Raw genomic sequence first — 25,681 nt, forward strand, 5'->3', positions numbered from 1 at the left:
GTTAGTTAGGTGGGTAGTTAGAGTCTCATGGTAATATCTGAAGCCAAGCAAAAGCTTATCCCAGTTTCCTAGCCAGCATTCCTGCTTAGATCAACATCCTCAAATACAAATTACCTGGTCACTCCACTCATTATTATTTGTGTTAATTGGTACACCCAAAAAGACCACTGCATAATCACTGAACTTGTTAAATTAAAAACCAGTGTTAAAAGTCAAAATACAATGAAAAATATATGGGGTCACGATAGAAACAACAGGTCAGGTTCCAACGGTCTTTTCTTTTGGCAGAGCTGGATTTACTACTTTACATTATCAATAATTCTTGTAGATAATGGTCATGTTACAGATAAATACGTTCAGCAATGATCTCTAAGTTATGAAAAGATTGTCAGAAAACCTTGGAAGGTTTAGATATGCTCAAATTTAAAAGGACCAAACAAAAAATTCATTCAAGGATGATTTAAAACAAAGGTCTTTGTGACCCCGATCCCTGATGCTTCGATACTTGAATAGAATCGTGGCAATTTACTTAAAGCCAGCTCAAGAGACAAATCAAAACCAGGCTACCACAGGCCTCTCAACCCAACATCCATTCTGAAATGTTGTGAGAAGGAATCATAAGAGATGTCTTTTAGAAAGAGATGGGGCATGGAACTGCACATTAGAAATTCACAGCATTTTTTGAAAGTAAGTTATGGCGACCAAATTAAAATTAACTTTTTTTTAAATGGAAGCCATGAAGGCAATGGAAAAGGGCAATCCAGGAAGCATTGGCAATATTGCTATTATCCTCATTGAGACCAGCAACATTTTGTTTTATTAAGTGACAGAGAAAACATCCCAGTTATTTACTGAAAGAATGAAGCCAGTATATTCCAGTTTAAAACAAATGAATTTTTACTGTGCAAGTGTCAAACAAAGCAAACACTAGATCCTATCCTAGTAACCAGGTTTACTTCAAAACCAATAATTAACACATTTCAAATATGAACAGGCAAATTGCACTAATATAAATTATGCATTAAATGGCAGATACAATGAGGACATGCCTTAGAAATTGGCTCGACAGGCTATATAGCTTACGCATAATCAAAACCAATTATCAAATCCTTCAAAACTCATCTTCCTCACAAAGTGTTTCAACCCTTCTCTGAAAGGATTTAGCCGAATCCTGACAGCTGCACACAACTAACCAACTACTACGGTTACGGACTTTCCAAGTAAGGCACATTTTTACAAAACCTCATGAACTCTGCTGCTGAGGGCCAAGATGCATTAACGTTATCTTAAAGTAACAAACAACTGCAGCAAATATGTAATGGTCAATTCCCAGTTTGTGTGTCTGGACTGCCTTCTTCAGCATTTCTGTAATGTACCCCTGGGATTGTACAAGCTCTGATGGCTGTGTGTCCAAATATTTGGCATCAACCAGTTTCAGTTCCCAGAAATGCTGGTTTCCAAACTTGCTTGTTTTCTTGTTTTCCCTTTTCCATTAGTTGTGTCTTAAAAGTACCAGTTTGAAACCCTGGATTTTATTATGACCTGCAATTCCAGAAAGCCACCAACAAAATACTTCACTTTAAGAGTCTTGAGTGAAATTTAGACAAGTTGGGTGAGTGGCCAAAAATGATAGCTGCAGTATAAGTATGAAGTTGTCCACTTCAGTAAGAGAAATAGAATGGCACAATATTATTTAGATAGTGATAGATTAGTTTATGTAACAAGGGACTTGGATATTTTTATACACCAAGTAGGCAGATGCAGCAAGTGGTCTGGAAGGTGAAATAGAAATTTGGTCATCACTGCAAAAAGGTTTGAGTAAACTAAGAAAGTCTTACTGCAGCTGCACAAATCTTGCTGAGACCATACCTGGAGTAATGTGTACAGTTTCTATATTTAAGAAAAGATTTTCTTGCTTTTGATACAGTGCACCTGTAAGGGACTAGGCCAGATCACTCAAAACATTTTTGTTTCGGTAAATGTACAGTGAAAATTACCCGGAGTATGTTAGGTTGACTAGCAGATTTTAAATCAGACAAAAATTTATTCACAAAATTACAGAATGAAACATAAAAAACAGAATATAGAATACCCACAGAATTCAGTCTATCCAGACTTAATTATGCTGTTTCAAAAATACACAACAGTTCCAATATGCAAACCCCTCAAACACAAAACAAGAAAAAAAACAAAGGTTTATAGGTCGAAGTTTGAAGGAGATAGAGACTCACAGCCTGTTTCCACACAGCTCCACTACTGAACTGACTCAAACAATACTTCAGTCTTTCAGACTGACCACTCCCCTCCCATTATTCAGGTTACTTCTAAAACATGAAAGCTTTGGCCTAAAGTCTCATTTGTTTACTTGTAGGCAAAAAGACGTCCCAATACCCTTTTCATCTCTGTACCAAACCAGTTGATTCGAAGCCTGGAGTGTTTTACAACTCCTCTGTGGAAAAAAAAACCAAGGACACTGTATCCTTGCGAAAAGGAACAGCTTTAAGTGAAAAAAGGACCAGCTTCGTGATACCTCCTCCCTTAATAAAAGAACCATTAATATCTAAAAATGGCTTCATTTTTAAAACCCCTTAAAAAAATTGGTTCGTAATCTAAAACACACATACACTACACTGACTATACACATGCAAACATGCACAATCACATTCGAATTCAGGCTGTGGCACACCTGCCACCGAACGCCTCAATATCTCATCCGAGTCTCGACAATGCATTGGCAATCAGGTTTTCGTGATCTGCCACAAGCACAATTGTCAACTTATGTGGCTGCAACAACAAGCTCCATTTAAACAGTCTGGCATTTTTGTCCTTTAATTTCTCCACAAATACTAATGGGTTATGATCAGTGTATACTATTGTCTCAGATGCATTACTGGTAATATAAACACTGAAATGTTGTAATGCCAACACCAAGCTCAAATTCTCTCTCTCCACCATTGAATATTTCTGCTGATGAACGTGCAACTTCCTGGAAAAATACCTGAAGGGTCTTTCTATCCCCTTGTTATCCTCCTGCAGGAGCACCGCACTGACACCCACATCACTGGCATCGAGAGGTACCTTGAAAGGCTTTGTGTAATCAGGTGTGGCTAATACTGGGATTGAAGTTAACAGGTTTTGGACTGTCAAATGCCTTTGGATAGTCCACTGAAACTTCTTGCTCTCTTTTTAAAACAATTCAGTGAGTGAAGCAGCCATACTACTAAAGTTCCACACAAACGTTTGGTAAAATCCACTCAATCCCAGGAACCGTATTACTGCTTTTTTCACTGTGTGAGAAATGCCCCAATTACATTAGTTTTCACATTGTCTGTGTCTATTAACAGAGCCGTTGAAAGTGACTTGGCTTTGGCAAATTCACTTTTAGTTAGGCTTACCATCAAGCTTGCCTTCTGAAGTCAATCAAACAAGTCCAATAAATGCTGTAAATGCTCCTTCCACGAGTGACTAAAAATCACCCGAATAAACATCACACAGTTGGGTAATCCTGCAATGACCTTATTTGTTAGTCTCTGAAATGTGCCTGGAGCGTTTTTCATACCAGATGGCATGACTTTGAACTGACATAGTCCATTTGGCATAATCAAAGCCGAAATTGCTTTTGCTTTCTCTGACTGAGGTACTTGTGAATAACCTTGGAGCAAATCCAACTTAGAAATCTAAGTTGCTTGTCTCACCTTTTCAACATAGTTCTCCAACCGTGCAATTGGATATGCATCAGTCTTCGTAATGGCATGGACTTTGCAATAGCCCACACAGAAGCGTTGGGTACCATCTGGCTTTGGCACTATGACTATGGGTGAGCTCCAGTCACTGTAACTCACTTAGATTATGCCATCTTGGAGCACGCATTCTATCTCCTTATGAACCTGTGTCAACTTTAGAGGGTTATGCCTACAAGGATATTGCTTAATCGGAACAGCATCTCCAATATCTACACCATGCACAATTAGATTGGTACTTCCCAGTTTATTTCCGCATATCTCCACATGTGATAGTTATAGCTCTTTCAGGTCATTTCGATTTTCTTATGGAAGTTAATTCAATAATTCATCCAGATTTTTGACAATTTGCTCATTGTCAAATTTGACTTGAGTAATGTCCAATTCAGAATTCTCTGAACTTAGTTCTTCCTTCTGTGCTGTAATCATCAACACCTGCCCCTCTTGCCTTCCTACCCTGTCAAAATACCTTTTGAGCATACTCACATGACACACTGAGATTTCTTCCTGTCTGGAGTCCCTATCAAGTAGTTCACCTCAATCAATTTCCTTTTGATTTGATAAGGTCCACTAAACCTTGCTTTTAAAGGTTTACCTATTACTGGATCTAACACCAATACCTTATCCACAATGGAAAAATTACAAATTTTTGATTTCTTATCCGCTTCTTGTTACATTGCATGTGGTGATACTTTTAAATGCTGTCTAGCCAACTCCCCAGCTCTACTTAGTTGTTCTCTAAAATTTGAGTCCAAAATTTTAGTCCAAATGGGTGATCTCTGAATTCTGACTTGCTAATTTCTGCTTAATCAATTTTAACAGTCTGTTTACTTCATGCCCAGAAATTAATTCAAATGGACTGAACTTGGTCAATTTATTTGGTACATTCATTTGGAACTCCCTTACCCCAATCATCTGAATAATCCTGACTTTAAGCCCTCAACATGGTATGTGGCGTTTGATGCCACCTTGTTCACGCTCCCTGCGATTCTGGATGGTATGCAGTAGATCTGAATTGTTTTATTCCCAAGCTATCCATAACCTCCTTGAATAACTTGGATGTGAAGTTTGACCCTTGATCTGACTGGATCTCTATTGGTAGCCCGAATCTAGTACAAAATTTCAGTAATTCTTCGATAACCCTTTTAGCTGTGATATTATGTAATGAGATTGCCTCAGGAAATCGAGTCGATACTTCCATTATTGTCAATAAATAATGATTCTCACTTTTTGTTTGCAAATCAATCAAGACTCTTGTGACAAGTTCCTCAAAGCTGGAATAGGGATTAAAGATGCAGGTTTTATTACTGCCTGTGGTTTTCCGAATACCTGACATGTATCACACGTCTAGCAAAATTCGACCATCCTTGTCTTGTTTAGCCTGTGTTTTCCTCATTTCTAAAAGACCTCCAAGTGGTAGCTCATGTGCCACTTGTAGCACCTCCTTTCTAAACGCTAGTGGCAAAACAATTTGATTAACTTATCCCCATTTCTCATGCGCTTGAATGTGTGATGGTCTCCATTTCCTCATTAAGACATCATTTGTTAAGTATTAACACACAGGGATGCACTCTCCTTTCATGTGTATGCCTTCTGATACAACTGGGATAAAGTGAGGACTGTAGATGCTGGAGATCAGAGCTGAAAAATGTATGTCTGCTGCGCTTTTCTGATACAACTGCTTTAAGTTCTCATCTTCTGATGTAACTCAATAGGCTTAGCAGAGCGAAAGATACTTGCAGGTTTACCATTTTGATTCTTCTCTGTCCCACTTACCTGATCAAAAAAGTCTCAGATAACATTATGTCAGCTTTATCTATGCCTTTTCATCTCCCCTGCTTCAACTTGTGACTCTAATCTCATTAAGACACAATCTGGGAAGACTCCTGGATAAATATCCTGCATTTCTTTTGCCTGCATCTCCACTGGATTTTCAAATGGAGTAGGCACCATACCACTTGTAATTCAGCTAAATCATTTGCAAGGACAAATTGTATTACTGGAGCTGAGAGTTTATCCAGTGCTCCTACCACAAATTTTCCACTCTTCTCTGGACACTCTAGCCTCACTGTACATAATTAAGTGCTTTTTGACTCACCGTGAATTCCTGATAGCATTGTTTTTCTGTCAATAGTCCTTCAGGAGTACATATCTCCTCACTCTTCACCATTACAGACTGAGAGGATCCTGTGTCCCCATATACTGTAACCTCTTTACCTGCTATTTCTGGACTGTGCAAATAAACTTTACCCTTGCATGTATATTTTTTAAGCAGATCTGGCACTTTATCCTTAACCAACATCCGATCAACTTGTACACTGAGGCAGTTGTCTAACTTCCCTTGTGTTTTCTATTACCAGTCCAACAAGACTTCCAAGCTTGGTCCTGTTTTCCAACATCTGGCTTTCTCCTTGCCCACCAACATTGATTTCACATGGCCCACTTTATTACAATGAAAACACCAGCGTGCTTTTTACCTTTGTGCCCTTCAAGGGTTTCTTTTTTACCCTGTGTTAAGTTATCCTTATGATCTTCACTGAGATCTGACTTTCCCTTCCCACATGAGGGTTTCTCTTTGCCCCAATTTCTATCCCTTATGGACTGAAATGGATTCTGGAAGCTAAACTGTGTTTTATGGACTTACTTATAAATGACCACTTCAACTGCTAACCTTGCCATTTTAACTTTCTGCTCTCCCCCCGACTTGCCTTCAACCTTGTCCATCTATTTCTGCTGACTTCCCTTTATAAGTAGTAAAAAATGAGGTCTGCAGATGCTGGAGATCACAGCTGAAAATGTGTTGCTGGTCAAAGCACAGCAGGCCAGGCAGCATCTCAGGAATAGAGAATTCGACGTTTCGAGCATAAGCCCTTCATCAGGAATGATTCCTGATGAAGGGCTTATGCTCGAAACGTCGAATTCTCTATTCCTGAGATGCTGCCTGGCCTGCTGTGCTTTGACCAGCAACACATTTTCAGCTTTTTCCCTTGAAGTGTCAGTTTCAAACACGCTTTTTTATTCTTTCTCTTCCGCTAAAGCCCCTCATTCTTTTTCTTTCTCATTTGCTTTTAATTGTAACTCAAAATGTTTCATTTCTGCTGCCCTTACCTTCCCTTGCCTCACAATCAAGCGGCTCCATTAGCAATTGAATTCTTGTGATCTCTGTAGATCTTGATGGCGTTTCCAGCAAATTTAAATGCTGAGCTACGACTGAAATAATCTCTCCTCACAGAAAGAGGCAACTCAGAATGCAGCTTGTCTGCTAACTCCTGTAGCTAGTTCTTATTCACCTCTGGTAAAACTTCCAAAGTCACCCCATCCACCTCCGGAAATCTCTTGGTGACTAAAAGAGCCATTACTATCCCAAGCTTTGTCTACCCAACCAAACCAACACCCAAAACAAAGACATGAGCACCTACCACTTGCTGTTTAGACTCTGCAAAGAGCCACAAACCTGTTATGGACTTGGCCAGACCACTCAAAACATTTTGAAGCTGGCAGCCCAGACCGTAACTTTGCTATTTGTTTCGGTAAATGTACAGTTAAAAATTACCTGGAGTAAGTTAGCTAGGTTGACTACCAGGTTTTAAAACAGAAAACTTTATTCATAACATTATGGAATCAAACACAAAGAATAGAATAACGAATAACCACGGAACTCTATACAAACTAGACTTAATTATGCGGTTTCGAAAATACACAACAGTCCCAATAAACAAAAATGAAACAAAGGCTTACAGGTCGAAGTTAGAAGGACAGAAGGAGATAGAGTCTAGTAGCCTGTTTCCACACAGCCCACTGCTGAACTGACTCAAACAGGACTTCAGCTTTTAGGACTGACCACTCCCCTTTTATTATGCAGGTTACTAAAACGTGGAAGCTTTGGCCTAACGTCTCATTTGTTTACATATAAACGAAAAGGCCTCCCAATTGCCCATTTTCATCTCCATACCAAATCAGTCGATTCAGAGCCCGGATTGTTTTATGACTCCTCTGAGAAAAACCTAAGAGGCAATTTTTTCATGCAAGGGATGGTCCGTGTTTGGAATGAGCTGCCAGAGTAAGTAGTGGAGACTGGTAGAATTACAACATTTAAAAGGCATCTGGATGGGTTTATGAAGAGGGAAGGGTTTAGAGGGATATGGGCCAAGTGCTGGCAAATGGGATGAGATTAATTGAGGATATCTGGTTAGCATACATGAGTTGGACCGAAGGGTCTATTTCAGTGTTGTATGTCTCTATGACAGATTCTATGACTTGATGTATCGTAAGGTGTGAACTAATGGATCAATCCATAGTTTAATTATAGCAGCTGAATATTATCAACAACCTAAGTGACTTGTCTGAAAACGCCCACTCTCATCTGATCTTGGTAGCTAAGCACACTCAGGTTTGATTAGTTTTTGGATGAAAAACCACCTGGGAATACATAGTGCAGTAGAATTTGGGTGCCCTCTTGAGACTCTGTGGTCATGTCTTGGTCCCTAGACAAAGATGCTCAGGTTCAAATTCCACCTAGTCCAGAAGTGTGTAATAACATCTCTGAACAGGTTGGTTAGAAAAATAGGTTCAATATTTCAAAAAATAGTGTTTAATCACAGGACTCTTGTGGCACAGTTGTATTATCCCTATCTCTGAGCCACAAGAGTTGAAGTCTTACCTGCTCCCGAAGTGCGTAATAGCATTTTTTTTAGATTAGATTAGATTAGATTACTTACAGTGTGGAAACAGGCCCTTCGGCCCAACAAGTCCACACCGACCCGCCGAAGCGAAACCCACCCATACCCCTACATTTACCCCTTACCTAACACTATGGGCAATTTAGCATGGCCAATTCACCTGACCCGCACATCTTTGGACTGTGGGAGGAAACCGGAGCACCCGGAGGAAACCCACGCAGGCACGGGGAGAACGTGCAAACTCCGCACAGTCGCCTGAGGCGGGAATTGAACCCGGGTCTCTGGCGCTGTGAGGCAACAGTGCTAACCACTGTGCCGCCCACTTCTGAACTGGTTGGTTAGTAAATAACTCGTGTGTCATCATTCATGAAAGGCAAGTTGTGAAGGGTCATCTGAATTGCTTTTGAATACATTTTGACTAACATTGAAGATGGTGCTGTGCATCATAAATTTATTTGAGACTTAATAAAGTGTACGAGAAGTGATTTTTCCTTCTGGTAATACATATATAACATTATCTTCATTTATAATGGAACTGCTTCAGCCTGACAATATTTGAGGCATCATTGACAAAACGGGCAGTTAAGCTGTCCTTGGGCATATTGCAATGTTCATGACTTTTAGCATTGACTGTGCTGAGATTTTCTATCCCCACAGGTTGTGGCCAAGACACATTCAAGCTTGCATAATAACTGTTAAAAAAAAATGACAAACACAAACACTGTATGCTGACAAAAGAACAGTATGGAAGCAACACACAAATATTAATATGCCTGGGAAAGGTGAAAATAGGGATTTAGGGACTGTCAATTGCAACACTTCAGTTATTCTTCTGGATCTTCATTGAAATGCTTATACCAAAATCCTGTAATTTGAAAAGTATTGCAAAACATGTCTGCAATACAGAGGCTTCACCTCCCAAAACGAAACTGAAAATCATGATGCACCACACTACTCTCGGAATCAACGTATAGATGGAAGTTCAAAATGCCTTGCCATGATGGATTGAGAACCCCTCTAGTAAAAAATGAGGTCTGCAGATGCTGGAGATCACAGCTGCAAATGTGTTGCTGGTCAAAGCACAGCAGGCCAGGCAGCATCTCAGGAATAGAGAATTCGACGTTTCGAGCATAAGCCCTTCATCAGGAACCCCTCTAGCCTAACTGCTCCAAAATGATTCACTAAGTTCGGGAGGGGAGCAGGCAAGGCAAGAGAAGTGGAAACAGTTAAAGGTTCTCTGTAAGTAGCAAGGCATTCAAAAAAACTTGATGGCCTTTTCTTTCAGCCATTTACAATTAGTACAGCTTAAATTTGTGATTGTAGCACATCGTAAATGAAAATAAGATCAAGCCTTTTCAACAGGATTCACTTATATGAGATAATGAGCATGGCTCAATGCTCCTTGTTCTGCAAAAACAAAACGTAGCAAAGGAAAAAATGTACATACAATCAAGGCATGGTATTTTAAACACCTTTTTAGTGGCAGGATACTCTAGCCATGTAATATGTTTAAGCACCTTGAGGCATCTTGATGAAAAGGCATTAAATAAATGGCAATTATTGATTGCATTCAGCTTTATGCAAATATTTTTTAAAAAAATAAATAGTGATATGCAGATAAATCTGGGTATCCTTGCACACAAATCAAAACAGAAATTCTAGTACAACGTGTGTTTAGGAAAACAAATGGAACATTATCATTCATAACAATGTAATTACATAAGGCTTTGTAGAGGTAACATTTGGTTAACAAGAGTACATTTTTGATCATCTTACCATAGGAATGAGACATTTGCCCAACAGGGAGTGGAGGAAAGTTCACTTGATTGATTCCTGGGATGGTGAAGGAGGAGCAAATGCCTAGGCATGAAAGATTGAATCGACTAGGCTTTTACTTTCCAGTTACGAAAGTGTTTGTATTGAAGTGTCTGAAATTCTTAAGCAGCTTGACAGGAATACTGCAAGCAGTATATTTTGTCAGACTGTCACCTCAGTCATTTAAGACTGAAACTAAGAGAAAGTTCCTCATTAAAAGGATTGATAACTTTTGGAATTTTCTACCTGCAGAGGCTGGGGATATTCAGTTACAAAGTACATTGAAGACTGAAATTTATAGATGTCAGCTCAGGAGTTTAATCAAAGGATACAGAAATAGTATGGGAAGCTAGAATTGAATTGGAAGATCACCATGCCATTAATGAATTGTGCAGCAATTATGAATCGCCAACTCTTCGTATTTTTCATCATCTTAATTAATATTGCTATTTTGAAAAAAAAATTAAGAGGTGACTGAAATCTCACTCCATCTCAAAAGACAAGGTATGCCACCTGCACTTGAGATGTGTGCTCTCTATTGTTCCTTTAGTGCCTGATGAACAGGAATGAATGAAAAGTTTGGCTAAAATAGTATTTACCTTCCTGAAGTTTGTACAGAAAATGCAAATGGCAGTTTTTAAGTTGTCCACCAATAAAAGAATTCAAGTCCTAGAATTATGCTATTTAAACATTCATTTCCGAACTATTTAGTGTAGTTATATTGAAGTATTCCCAGTTGTGCAAAGTAGTTGTATGTTACCGAAGAACCAAGAGTGGAATTGCAGCCATACCACATCAAATAACTTTAAACACACTTTTACAAACATAAGAACTTGAAAGACTAACACTTTGCTCGATTATTGGATAGTGTGATTTTATGATAATGTATCAAATGCTAATAGCTAACAGTATTATCCCAATGACAAAAGATTTGTGAATGCAAACATTTCCTTCAAAAATAAGCTGGTGTCCAACTAGATAACAATTTAATGGCCTACGCATGTTTGGTATTGTTATCAAGTTTGTCCAAGAAAGAAAGTTGACTATCCATCAGCAGAGAGTGAGATCTGAAGATGATAATATTCAATGTAATTTAGTCAGTGCTACTTTTGAAAATTGCTATTTTACATTCACCCCTCCACATTTCAATCAGTGAAAATGAGGTAGCTGGAAAGTTTACTTAGATTAGATTTTAGGTAATCATATGAAACATGAACAATTTATTCAAAAGGACAGAACTTAACAACATGCTTGGAGACAGCTTTTGACTGTTAGCATTAAGCTATATGGTTTGTTCTGCTTTCCCTCAACTTCAGTGAAAAAAGCATTTGTTAAAAACAAAGTCCTTCTTACCCTATCTTCAAGTCTGGTCACTTGCTCCTTGTAATAAGCATTGAGCTTTTGCAGTTCTTTTTCCTTTTCTTCCAATTGTTTTGTCTGAAAGTGGAAAGAAAATGGTTATTTGTAATTCAGCGAGTAAACACATTCGTGCCTCTATTGTACAGTTAAAAAGCTTGGGTGCCTTTAAATTGCAGGAATAAAGTACGGGATATGCACATTTGTTGGTGGTGCAGATACACAAGGCTCACTGCAAAGTTTCACATTTACCACAATGAAGGTGATGGTCAATTTTCTGACACTCTCTCTTTTAAAGTTTGGATTTCACTGTCAGAGAACACAGTGAAGAGCTCTACTTTTCTGAGTAGAGAGTAGGAAACATTAACTCAATGCTATATGCCTGGACAAGTGTCACCCAGCACTTACATTCAAACTGAGTTATGAAAGGAAGATTACAGTCAGAACTCATTAAAATTATGCACAATGGAATGACAAATGAGAAACATTTTATGTTCAAGTGTCAAATTTGAAAGAATCTCTTTGTTCAACATCAAATAATGACAACACAATTGGAGAAACAGACTGGACAAATGACTGAGCTTGATAGTGAAACACAAATGAGTTAACATCCACACAGATGCAGCCAGTAAATCATTTATTTGTAGTTGAGCACAGTAATTTCTACTAGTTAATTCTGACATGCACATAACACTCATATTTGATAAAACATGGCAAAATCAAAAATGATGGTAAGCACATCCCTCAAATACTGAACCCAAAACGGTAATTCTGATTTCTCTCCACAGATGCTGCCAGACCTGAGATTTTCCAGCAATTTGATTTTGTTTCCAAAAATCGGGCACTATTTAGGGCAATTCCACAGATCCCTTTGCAAAGAAATGGGTGAATAAATGACACAAGCAATGTTTAGGGAACAGCAAATTTCCAGTTACTTTCACCTCCTTTTGCCAGATCTCCACCATCTTTTCTTCATTCATCGAATGTGACTGTTGCTCACTGGGACAGCATTTATTGCCCATTCCAAATTGTCATTGAAAAAGCAATGATAATTTCTTGAACTATTACAGTTGCTGTGACACTCAACCCCATATATCTTCTAGAACTAAAACACAAAACAAATTGTTTCTGTTGCTACTGATGCCACACACAGACCTCGAGTGTTTCTAGTATTCTCAGCTTTTCTGTTACATTAATAACAACTGCAGAAATTTGTCCTAAGGCTTTTGACCTTACTTTTTCACTATCTGACAGTGACACCAATGGACTGGCATTTAATCCAAGGATGGCAACACCTTGTAACGCCTTCCTTAAAATGCTTATTCTGATGTACCACAAAGAGAATGGAATGAACAGGAAGAGAGTGAATCTTACAAAGCCCAACTCTACACTCCGATGTATCTGATAATTGATGAATTTTTCTTTGAATTACAATGAACAGGTCTTGTGCTTTCCATTTATCTAGTCAGACATTTACATAGTTAAGCTCAAATACTTGGCAAATGATAGTTTAAGAAAATATAGATGACATTAGGCAAAGTACATTTTTTGTCCACTTCAAATTGTCCTGAGGGAAAGATAAGAATCTTCTGAAGATGGTTCTAAGATTTTAGAAGAATAACAGATGATTTTATTGAAACACAGGATTCTTAAGAGGCTTGACAGGGTAATGCTGAGAGGATGTTTCCATTCAGGGAAACATCGAGGGCTATGAAGCACAGGTTAAGGATAAGACTGCGACAAGGAGGAATTTCTTCTCTCAGAATTGAAGGTGTCTGAAGCTTGCCAGAGACAGCTGTGGGGGCAATGCCTTAGTGTATATTTAAGGCTGAGATGGATAGATTCTTGGTCAGTTGGGGAAATCAAGGATTACAAGCAAAGAACAAGAAAATGGACGCAAAGAATATTGGATTCCATCATGATCCTATCAAATGGCAGAGCACACATGAGGAGCCAAGTGGCTTACTCCTGTTCTTATTTTTTATGGTCCTAAAGTCAACCACATATCACAAGAAAAGCGCAGTAGTTCAACAATTTTATGCTCTCAAATAATAAGCTAGCACATATTAGACTTACTCAACTCCATTTCACAACTAGTCATGATGGGACTGGAACTTGGAACCACTGGGCTCCCAGCCTGTTGCCACAAAATCATATTATCATACCTCGAATACTGGACATGAGAGGACGTAAAGCTGGAAGTTTAAAGGGAGACATTGATGCAAACTAAAAGTAGTGATTAAAGTTGAGTGAGTAGGAAAATTCAGATCTAGTTTATGAATATACATGAAGTTGTAGAAACAGAGAAAACAGAAATAAGAGAGTACTATTTAAAGGTTGATGATCAAAGAGACCTAGTCTGTCCTTGTGAATTAGTTATTGCAAGTATACATGCATTGCAGCAAGCAGTTAGGAAGGGAAAAAGCATGCTGGCCTTCATTGCAAGAGAATTTGAGTTCAAGAACAAGGATGTTGCAGTGCCGCTGTACAGGGCTTTTGTGTGATCACATCTGCAGTATTATGTGCAGTTTTAGTCTCCTTACCAATAAAAGGATGTACTTGACAGAGAGTGAGTGCTGCAGAAGTTCACTGGACTAATTGATGGGATGACAGATTTATTGTATAAGAGATAAGGTTTGATCAACTGGATGTGTTTTAATTAGGATTAAGAAGAAGAAGAGGTCTCATTCTAACATGTGAGATTCTGACAGCATTGGACAGACTGGATGCTGTGATAAAGAGCGTCTGTGACATGATGACGTTTCCACTGGCCACAGGATGCACAACGATGGATGATGGATCTGAATAAGTGATGGCCCATTTTGGATTGAAATGAGGAGCAATGTTTTCATACAGTGGTGAATTCATGGAAACCTCTACCACAGAAAAACTTGTGCAGGTTAAGTGATTGAACATGCTCACAAAATATATAGGGAGATTTCTCGAAGCTGAAGGTGACAAAGGTGTATGATAGAATGGATGCGATGGGCCAAATGGCCTACCTTGGTCATGTTTTCTATCTTTCTATCCTTATGCACAAAAAGGAGGGACAATCACCTTAACATTTTCTGAATGATCAGAAAAGGCACAAAAATGTTTGAAGGTTTGGAATAAAACAAAGTAATGGAGAAACTCATCAGAACTGACAGCATCTATCTCAACCACAGATACAGCCTGATCTGCTGAATTTCTTCAGTACTTTGCTTCATTTCAGATTTCTAGCTTCCTCAATAAGTTGTTTTTATTTAAATGTCTGAAATTGTTTATAATGAACTTTTTCTAAATCTAGATCATCATTATGGGACAAAGATAAACCAAATAGTACAAAACCACTTAGCAAAGAGCAAAAACTTATTTAGTTCCTCATTTCTGTTATATTCCTCCTCTGAAAGCAACAATTGAGAGCCTGTTTTTTAAAAACAAAGTTTTGAGATGGAGCATATTAAGTAGGTCAAGATGGAAATTCAAAGCAATGATGGAGTTTTCCAGTTCGGAGCTGAGAGCAATTTTATTATTCACTCACGTGGCTACATTTCATCTGGAAACCATTAAAGTGTGGCGTAAATTACAGTTAAACTTGAAGCTGTTCCCACGTGAGATACACCTTTCCGAGCACCAGTCATTGGTTACTGATCAGAAATACAACTTGTATTTATTTGCCTCCCTAGCTTATGAAGCTCTTTGAGATATTCCTCAAGACTTTGCTGGCTATCTCAGAATAATTTGGACCTTCTTCTTTGAACAGCTCAGCATCATAGGTGGATCTACTCACCAAAATCAATTTTCCATCTCAATTTGAAGATAACAAATGCTCATCTTTAAAAAAAGATACTGCAGTGGTTTTACTTCACCATATAAAATCCAAATGTAAATGAAGCTCTTCAAGTGTTGACTTAATGAAAAGAATTCAAGCTTGATCACATTTTCCACAAATATAAACATCACACAGAAAAAAAATTAGCTAATACTGAGTGTTTAAATGATCTGAAACTGGCACTTCAGTTGTGAGCGTGAGTTTGCAATAAGAATTAAGTGCTACAGGATGAACCAACCAGAATTCAAGAAAATAATTTGTACTACCTTTTGTGAACTGGATGAATAAGCACGTTGAAAGCATAGCAAAGCTTGCAATCTGCCATTCCATTTACAGGGTGATTGTGTCTCAAAGCAACCAATTGGCCTAAATTACACTATTAAGCAAAAATGTTTTACTCAGCTACATGATGGGAAGCAAATCGATTTGAAGCACTGAAAGAAAAAGAAGTTTTATTATAAAGATAATACCATGTAATATCTTTATTCTGTAAATTTGTAGCAAATTTGTCAACCGCTTGTGCACTATATTGCATTGAAGCAAGTATTTTTCAGTCTGGGAAATGTGGTTTATTTGGAACTGCTGATGAAGCTGGGAAAGAACAGTTCCATTTATATACTTATTGAACAGAATGGGTTCGTACAATTAATGTGACAACATACATATTTTCAAACATGTATTTTCAGCATATGCTACCCCTGGGAAGTTCAGCAATTATTGCCCATTGCTAATTGCCCTGAAGTGACAGTGATGCTGATTGTACAAAGCCAGTTAACGAATAGGACAGACTATTTTGTACATGTTGAGCATTGCACAGATTTATCTTAATTCAAAGTCCTGTTTAACTTAATGGAGTTAAAGAGTGATTTGAAAAACACTGTTCTGACCTACCTTTCACACTTTTGCTTGTGAAGACCTCGACTTGTTCCAGTATACTCAATGCCCTACTGGAGTGTATGTTGTTGTTTATGAATTTGTGTTGATTTCCAACTGACTTTGGTCCATTTATGCAAAAAGCTCTTGTTTCTCCTTTTCTTCTTTGCTCTTCCTCATGACCCAGTAATGTGCAACAATCTCATATCGAAGGAGAACTGGTAACTTCACTGCCAAAACTCTGAAAGCTCATTCTAAACTGAAAGGGAGGGAATTACTCTGGTTTTGGATTTTTCTTCCGTCTTTTCTATTTGCACTATTGCTTTGTAGCTGATCTTTTCTCTTGAAAATTCAAATAATTGGCAAGTTGTTTGCAACAGGATTTATTGTTAATACAAAAAAATGCACAAAATGAAATAAGGGGTGAGAAAAATGACATTGATGGTTCACCTTAATTTTCATGACTTGTTTGACAAGGGATATTATTCACACTTGAAAAAAAAAGAGACTTGCATTTATATCCCATCACTGATGATCACAGGATATAACAGTAGACTTCACAGTCAATTCCTCTTAATTGTTGTCCATATTTAGTCCAGTGGAAGTGAAAATAGCTTCATTTTAGCCATACAGTAACAATCTCATTACTACTTAACACTGAAAATTGATGACCAGATGAAATACTGACCAAAAGCAATGATCAAATAAGGACATGATGCCTGGATCTTTTATGGCAATCAGTTATTTTCAATTTTTATATCTAGAATTCTTCAAGTGTTTGTGGGTTTTCTTGCGCAGTCCAAAGATGGATTGGTTGGCTCAGCTGAACAGCCCTGTAGTGCCCTGGGTAGTTCAGTTTAAGTGAATTAGGCATGAAAAATCCAAGATTACAGAGATGAGGTAGGGTAGGTGGTGGGCAGTGTGGACTCTATGGTTGAATGGCCTGCTTCCACACTGTTGGGAGTCTATGAATGGTGTTCAGAATAGGATACAGGTGGTAAAACACTCATGTCTCCCAAGGATTTATCCTTGTACCCTCTCATTTACATTTTGTCCGTCAGCAGAATTATCCAAAAGTAAAGCCTCAGTTTTTACAGGTTTACTCACTATGCCTAATTCTACTTTACTACCATTTCTCTTGATTCCTCCACTGTTGCTAAATTATCAGACTACCTATCCGAGAGCTAGTATTGGAAATTTCCTCAAATTATTTTTAAAAGACAAAAGCCATTGTTTTGCTACCTACTTCAACTGCTATCCCTTGTAAACAAATTGCTCTTCCTAGCAATAATGTGTTTCCAGTCTGGCAATCACGTTGGATTCAGACAAAGTATTCCAACCTTACATATGCGCCATCATCACGACTCCCATTTCAGTTTATTAGCATTGGCAGATTAGTCTCCAATCTGAACTCATCTGCTGAAATTGCCATTCATATTTTTGGATCTCTGGACTTCAACATCCCAAATGATTTCTGGCTGGTCTTGTACATTCAATCCTCTCAAAACTTCCTCCCTAAACTCTGTTGTCCATACATCACCTTCTGTTCTCTTTGGTCATGAAGTTATATTGGCTCCCAGTGGAGCATCCCTATTTACAAATCCTTTCTGTAAATGCTGAGCTGATCTGGCAACATCTGCAGAGAGGTCACAGATCTAAAACATGAACTCGGTTTCTTTTTCCACAAACACTGTCAGACATGTTCGCTATTTCCAGCATTTTCTGTTTCTATTTCTACTTTAGAGTACACAAAATATCACTGTATTATCCAACAAAATTGTGTACTGGAAATTTGGGAAAGATACGCGACTTAAGTCAAATTAATATCATGCATGGAATTGCTTGGAAGCTAGCCTTAATTAACCATCTGAATTTGCACCTATTGCTACCATCTTTAAGCTGTAAAATCACAGCTTTGATTGATGTACCTTAAAATGGTCTTTCCAAACAATGTTCACATTTGAAAGGGACAGAGTCTGTAATCAACTGCACAGCACTTTTCACAGTTAAACACACATCAAGCATTATGTGTCACTGAAGTTCTGGGAAAATGTGGTTGCAGTGTAACTGCAAAGACATTGCACACGAGGGCTTTACAAACAGACTGAACACTCAGAATTAAAACAAAAATCATTCTTAGCTGAGTACAGCAGAAGAACGTAATTCAGCAATCACTTCGCTTTGAACCTGTAATGAGGGATATGATGCAAAGGCTTTGCACTTAAGAAATGGCACATCATTGCAAGATGTTTTTTTTAAGAAACCTTGCCTCTAATTTTGCATCCATTATGTTGATTTAACAGGCTCAGCATGAATTAATAGGAGAAATGAGGACTGCAGAGCTGAAAATGTGCTGCTGGAAAAGCGCAGGATATCAGGCAGCATCCAAGGAGCAGGAGAATTGACGTTTCAGGCACGATTCCTGAAGAAAGGCTCATGCAACACATTTTCAGCTCATCATGAATTACTGCTTGCTGTTGCTAACTCAGAAGATTGTTCTTCACAACTATCTGTTTGGTCCTTCCATTTTTACCTGCACATTTTAGCATTGTTGTGGGGAAAGCAGAGTTGAAACACTCAGTGTAGAATTGTGACTGCAATCTTCTATGTATCACCCTAATGCCGCGATTTGAATACAACTTTGACATTTGGTCTATGCAAATTAAGAAAAGCCAAATTAGGGTCATACATGATGAAAATAACTTAATCAATCTTAATTGATTTTTCTCTCCAATGCATATGTGCAGGAATGGTTATTTGGTTGAATAATTCTCTCACCTGTCACTGGTTCCTTCTGAAGCTTGTGATTTGTTCAAAAATGAAATGCTTTTCTGTTAGCACTAAGCTATACAGAAAGATGCTGGACTCCAATTTCCAGTCTGTGACAAGTTCACTCATGTCAGCAAGGGTACAGTAGTAAAAGCATAATTGATCTGCCTCAGCTTGGGAGAGGAAAAGAAAACTTCACGGTTTTGTTCCTTATTATTTACTGACACTGTTGGAAAAGAGCTGTTCGGTAAGAAGTTTGGACATAAGCTGTATGTCTCTTCCACATTCACTCTCCAGAATCACAAATAAAGAGTGGTCTCAAGCAAAGGTACCCAGAGGATTGTGAGAATCAATGAAATTCTACCCTAGCAAAAAAGAACAGCTATAAGAACAAAAAGCAAATAATTCTTTCACAGACGACAAGTTGAAAATTTAAATTTTTTTTTCAGTTAAATCAGGTCAAATTCAGTTGTTCACATTACTCATGCTGTAGTATACATGTGCAAGTATGTTATTGAAGGTTTGTTTAGTAATATCAACAGGGAAATAGCTTCCATTTCTTACTTTGCACATGTTTGATTCATCAAGACTACATCTCAAAGATGGTGCCTATTGCATACACAGAAGTCAGAAAATATTTAAAACTGATTTTCTACCTCCAAGCTACATTATGACCTGTGTTTAAAAAAAAGGTCTCAAAGGCCCGACAACTAAGTAAAACTGAAACTGTATCAGTTTACTTGTCTTTTGCACAATATATTGTATTTTCATTTATATGATAACAAAATACAGTTTTGATGCATTTTACTATAAATTTTAGCTTTATGGTTAAGTCAGTGGAGTCCAGGACCCAGAGGTTTATTAATGCAGCTCAGCTCAGGAGTAGGAAGAATTACTTGCACAGGAATTATTGGCTGAATGCAGAAAGGCAGGCAATGTTTTCAATAGGCTATTTGTATTTTCTGGAAACTGAAGTCAAATTCTCACATCTTTGTTTTTGTGTTGCTTTGACATGCATTCTGATATTTTCCAATGGGTTTTGAGAATAATGGTGATGACTCATAGCATGACATAGTGACATGCTTACACGAGATACATGCTAATTACACACAAACAGGATAGTTAGCCCACTCAGCCAGCGCATAACTACCTCATGAGTAAACAGTGCCAATCGTACTTGCCTAAAGCCTTTCTAGATTGAAAATTAATAACTTCAGTGAGGAATTATATATTTTCGTTACAAACAGTAACAGTAATTACACATTGCTATTTTTGGAGAAGATTTGTAGCTCAGGTTGTAAGTTTGCTCACTGAGCTAGCAGATTTGTTCTCATATGTTTTGTCACCATGCCAGGTCAACATCCTGATGAAGGGTTTCTGCCCAAAACATCGATTTTCCTGCTCCTTAGATGCTGCCTGATGTGCTGTGCTTTTCCAGCACCACACTCTGGACAAATATTATCAAAGAACTTCTAATGAAGTGCTGTGTTCTGTCCTACTTGTTATTTATCTATCTTGATATGTTGTTGGTGATATCACTGCCAATTCTGAGAAGTTGGTAATCCATCCATTTTGAGACAGGCTAAACAAAGACACGAACAGGAATTCCTAGAGGTCTGGAACTTGATTAACAAGCATATTGATTTGGACCCCATTTACCAACCCCTCAAAAAAAGAAGCGGAAGTGATATTACCCACCATAACAGACCAAGACTGATAAATGGCATGCGGGACAAAACACCTGTGCTTCACTGCAGGCTTACTGATATATCTATATAAAGAACTCCAATTTCTGAGATATAGTAAAACTAATGGGATTCTCTTAAGTCATTCAATGTTACCATTCTATGGTAGGAAAGATCATGAGGTGATTTCACATTACCAAAAACACAGAATATAAACAAATGCTCTCATCAGCAGTGTAACATTCAAAATCATGAGGACTCAGAATATTTATTATTAAAAATGTAGAATATTTTGTAGGCAATCAGGCAACTTTACGATTTTTATGAATGTTACCCGATTTAAAGTAATAATAAAATAATAGCAAAATGATTTGTTACCCCAAATGCAAATAAAGCACTTGGTACAGCAAAATCCACAAAATAAATCTGCATTTTCTGGAAATTGTGCACATCAATGAGTTGTATAGTAGTTGCAAAATGAACGAACTAAATGCTGGTCATTGATCACGAGTCTACTTGACAAGATGCCTGGTTTGATGTTCATGCTGTGTAAACTTCTCGCACCTGCATATAAGGATGTTAAGGGGTACAATCTTTGGCCTAAAATTCTCCCAGTTATATATGAGAGGACCGATACCTAAAAGATGCAAAAGCATATCACACTGAGATATAGTACAAAACAATGATAACATTCACTTACAAAAATGAAAATCTCAGTGGATGCAGTAACCAACCAACTAAAAACAAGATACTGCAGACATTGAAAATCCGAAATAAAAACAAACAGTCTTAGTAAAAGTCTTCAATCTGAAACATTAACCCAGTTTTTGTTGGCACAAATGCTTCCCTGACTTGAGTATTTCCAGTTTTTTCCATTTCATATTAAACATCCTAATGCTGTAATCCTCTGGTCTCAAGTAGAAGTCCAGTCACCATTGAACATGTAGGAAATGTACCAGATACCCAAATACTGTACCCATCATAGGACATAACCACGTACTAAAGGATTCACATAAGCAAAGTAACTTTGACACCTCAGGTGCTTGTCTATCATCACATGGCAGATTCTCAAAGCCAACATATCCATACATTTCAACAATAAAGTCCAATTTGATGTACAATGTCATGCCTGCAGACAAAATGTGCATGGCACTCAAATTTATTGGAGAAACAAATTTTTGTTTTGAATTATATCCTGCCCATCTAGAACAACAAAATAGATAGACAAAGCCATCATTTCATGTCTCATCTCAAGGATGAGGCTTATCATTGTGTATAAAGCACACTACTCTAAATCTTTACACACCACTTATGCAACCAACTGATTGAGGAAGAGGATCACAACCACGAGTCACAACAAAAGGGAATAGAAAAAAAATCTATCAGAAATCCATGGGCTGAGTAAGAACCAAATGATGTGGAAAACATGGTTCATTCCACCACATACCAAAACTAAAGACCGAATCCTGAAATTCCATTTTACTACACTTGCTTTTTCCTTCTAATCTGCTGTTAGCTGAACAATCTGATCAAATCTGGCAGCAAAAGCTGGCTTGTTTCACTCATGAAAGCAGCGAATTGTCAAATTGCCCATATTAAGGATCCCTGAACACCACAACAAACCACTTTTTAAAAAAAATGAGAGGCTGTCAATGTTTGTGAACTATGAGTACATTGTCAAGAGATTTTTTAAAAAAAAGTTCTACATTTATTTGTCTCCAGCATGGTTTTGTAATCACTATTTCACATTTATAAAGTTAAGAGTACCAATGGTAACCTTTTGGAAATTCAATAGAATTATCTTAACGATGATCGCAGCAATTTCAGCAATAAAGGAACTCTTTCAGCCTTATTGCGCCTGTCAGTACAAGCTTAACAATGAATTGACTTCAATTTCAATATATTGCCATTTAACCGTTATGAAGACAAAAAATTAAGTCCAATTTGCATAATAGCATGATGAGCGAATCAAAGAGCAAGATTGTTATCATGGGAGATAGAAAAACATGAACAACAATTGAACTCAATGGGGGTGTGGGGGGAGAGAAAAGAGTCATTTAAACATGACGAACAACATTACTGCAAATATATTTTGCTTGTTTGATTATCCTTCCCTGTCTTTCATAAATTGTTAGGCACTATGTTTGAAGCATAGCTTCAACTTACTCGTTTGATCCTTACTTCATTACTATTTGGCTCACTTTTCCCATCTCTCTTGTTCTTCTAGATTGCTACTTAGACTTGACTAATTCCAGAAAACAGGCACAGCTGACAAGGCCAACATTTGTTGCTCATTTCCAATTGCTCTTGAGAAGGTGATTATGATCCACAACTGGTGGCCACACCTTCAACTGAAATCACCTATCGAAATCTTCTGGCCACTCTTCCTGTTTTTGTTAGGAATTCATAGATTGAGGCTTAGCTCTAGGGACATGTGTTTATCCCATTATAGCAGACAGCAAAATAAAACAAAAAAGATTGCAGATGATGGAAATCAGAACCAAAAATTGTTGGAGAAACCTGGCTGAGGAGCATTTGTAGAGAGAAAGCAGAGTTAATGTTTTGGGTGCAGTGATTCTTCCTCTGAATGGATTTAGCGATGAAACTGTCGGCTGAATATGGGATGGGGGAGGGGAAAACAAATTGGTGGAGATGGACCTCAGAGAGACAGAAAAATAATTGGGAAGACTGTTGGCAAGAAATGGGTGAAGACCAGCATGGAAGAATCAATAGCTACTCATGGGGACCATTATTGGCTGACAATGGGTTACAGTCCATATGATGTCAAGATCTTGTGATAGTGAAGTTGAATTCAAGTAATGAAACTGGAATTAAAAGCTAGTCTAATAGTAAAGATAAATCCATTGTCTACTGTTGGCAAACAAGACATGCAATTCACTAATGTTCTATTGGCAAAGCAAATCTGCTCTCACTTTCTGGCTAGCAAATAAATTCAGATTGTAGCGAAATGGTTGGTTCTTAATTGCTTTCTGAATGATCAAGCAAGCCTTCCAATTGCACCAGACTGCTAATCTAAGTATTGAAAGTACAATTTTCATTAATCTTCGGTTTACGTAATCTAAGATTACGAAGACATCGAGATCAATTAGGTCAATCGGCTGAAGAGTGGCAAATGGCGCTTAATTTGGATAAATGTGAGACTTTGTATTTTAGCAAAACAAACAAGGGCAGGACTTATACAATTAAAATTAAAACCTTGGATACTGCTGCCAAGAGGAGGGAGGGAGTGGTTCAGGCACATAAATCTTTGACATTTGGGTAACAAAGACAGGACAGTTATAAAAGCATTTAGCATGCTTGCCTTCATTACTCAGACCTTTGAATCAAAGAGTTGAGGTTGCAGAAGACTTTGGAGAGGCTTCTTCAGGAGTACTGAGGCAGTGAGAACTGCAGATGCTGGAGAGTCACAGTCGATAAACAGTTGAGCTGGAAAAAGCACAACAGGTCAAGCAGCATCAGAGGAAAAGGTGAGTTGACGTTTCATGTCAGAAGCTTTCATCAGGAGTCCTCCCCTTCTCCTCTGATGCTGCTTGACAGCTGTGCTCTTTGCAGCTCAACACTTTATCCACTCTGGAATATTATGTCCAGTTCTGTTTGCCCTATTATCGGAAGGAAATGACTAAACTAGAGAAGGTTCAGAAAAGATTGCTGAGAATGAAGGGCTTGAGTTATAAGGAAAGGCTGGGACTTCTTTCACTTGAGTGTAGGAGTTTGCAGGGTGATCTTACAGAGACGTATAAAATCATGATAGGCATAAATAAGGAGAATGGCAGGTGTCTTTACACTAGGAGGGGGATTTCAAGACTAGGGGGCATATTTTTAAAGTGAGAGGAGAAAGATTTAAAAAGACATGGGGGCAACTGTTTTATTTAAAACAGAGTGGTTCCTGTTTGGAATGAACGTCTAGAGGAAATGGTGGATATGGGTACAGTTATGTTTAAAAGTTGTTTGGATAACTACACAAATAAGATATGCTTGAAGGGATATGGGCCAAGTACAGGCAGGTGGGACTAGTTTAATTTGGGGTTATGGTAAGTATGGAACAGTTGGATCAAAAGGTCGGTTACATGCTGTATGATTCTACGCTTTAGAAGATACGTAATCTGGCACTGACCAACAAATTGGAAAGGCCAATGGTTAACACTGTCCTAGAACCCTGCAGAGTCATCCATAGTTATACCTAAGAACATGTGACAAAATTTGGAGTGTTGATTCACAGATCAGTCAAATAACAGGTGTAATGTCATGAGAATTACTATGTTAAAGACACCATGTAAACCATCCCTTTAACGAGAGGACAAACTGACAAGAGATGTGGGCACGAGGAGAGATGTCAGGAGGCAGTTACTCTGGGAGTGCTCAATTAGACATCAGACCTCATGAACTCACATCGACAAGGAATATTCTGCTGATGCTACTTGACCGAGCAGCACTACAATTCACCATGCTGGTCAAGTCCTAAGAGGACATACCTGCTAGACTGAACATGCTGCACATGTTGAAGGACTCAAGATAATGGAAAAAAATGTACTTTACCCTCTCCTGTGGAGTGACCACAGCGCTGTTCTTGTGGAGATGAACTTCCACTTTTGTACTGTGGATACCCTCCTTTGAGGCATAAAACAGACCAACAGCAGCAGCAGAAATTTATTTAATCACAGTATGCAAACGTTTAGACCAGCATAAACCCCATTTTGCAATTAGCACCAAGTTGGGGGATCAACACTGCAAGATATGAAGACATGGTAAGAGCAGCACCAGGCATAACTAACTGATAAAGCTGAAACATTTGCAAACATCTTCAGTCAAACAAACCATTGAGCTCAGCGTCCTTCCAAGGTGCCCAGCATTAGATGTCAGCCTTCAGCCAATTCTATTCACTTTATGTGAAATGGCTGAAGGCATTGGACATATTAAAAGTCATCAGCC

At 38.1% G+C, this 25,681-nt stretch overlaps 1 protein-coding gene across 1 annotated transcript in view; it reads right to left on the reverse strand.

Moving 5' to 3' along the window:
* Positions 1–25,681, reverse strand: part of chchd3a (coiled-coil-helix-coiled-coil-helix domain containing 3a) — a 241,728-nt gene that overhangs the window by 66,993 nt on the left and 149,054 nt on the right. The window contains exon 5 of the mRNA XM_060843111.1: positions 11,588–11,671. Coding sequence (XP_060699094.1) covers positions 11,588–11,671 — 84 coding nt within the window. The remainder of the gene's footprint in view (positions 1–11,587; positions 11,672–25,681) is intronic.

The sequence above is a fragment of the Hemiscyllium ocellatum genome, chromosome 23 (assembly GCF_020745735.1).
Source record: "Hemiscyllium ocellatum isolate sHemOce1 chromosome 23, sHemOce1.pat.X.cur, whole genome shotgun sequence".
Lineage (NCBI taxonomy): Eukaryota > Metazoa > Chordata > Chondrichthyes > Orectolobiformes > Hemiscylliidae > Hemiscyllium > Hemiscyllium ocellatum.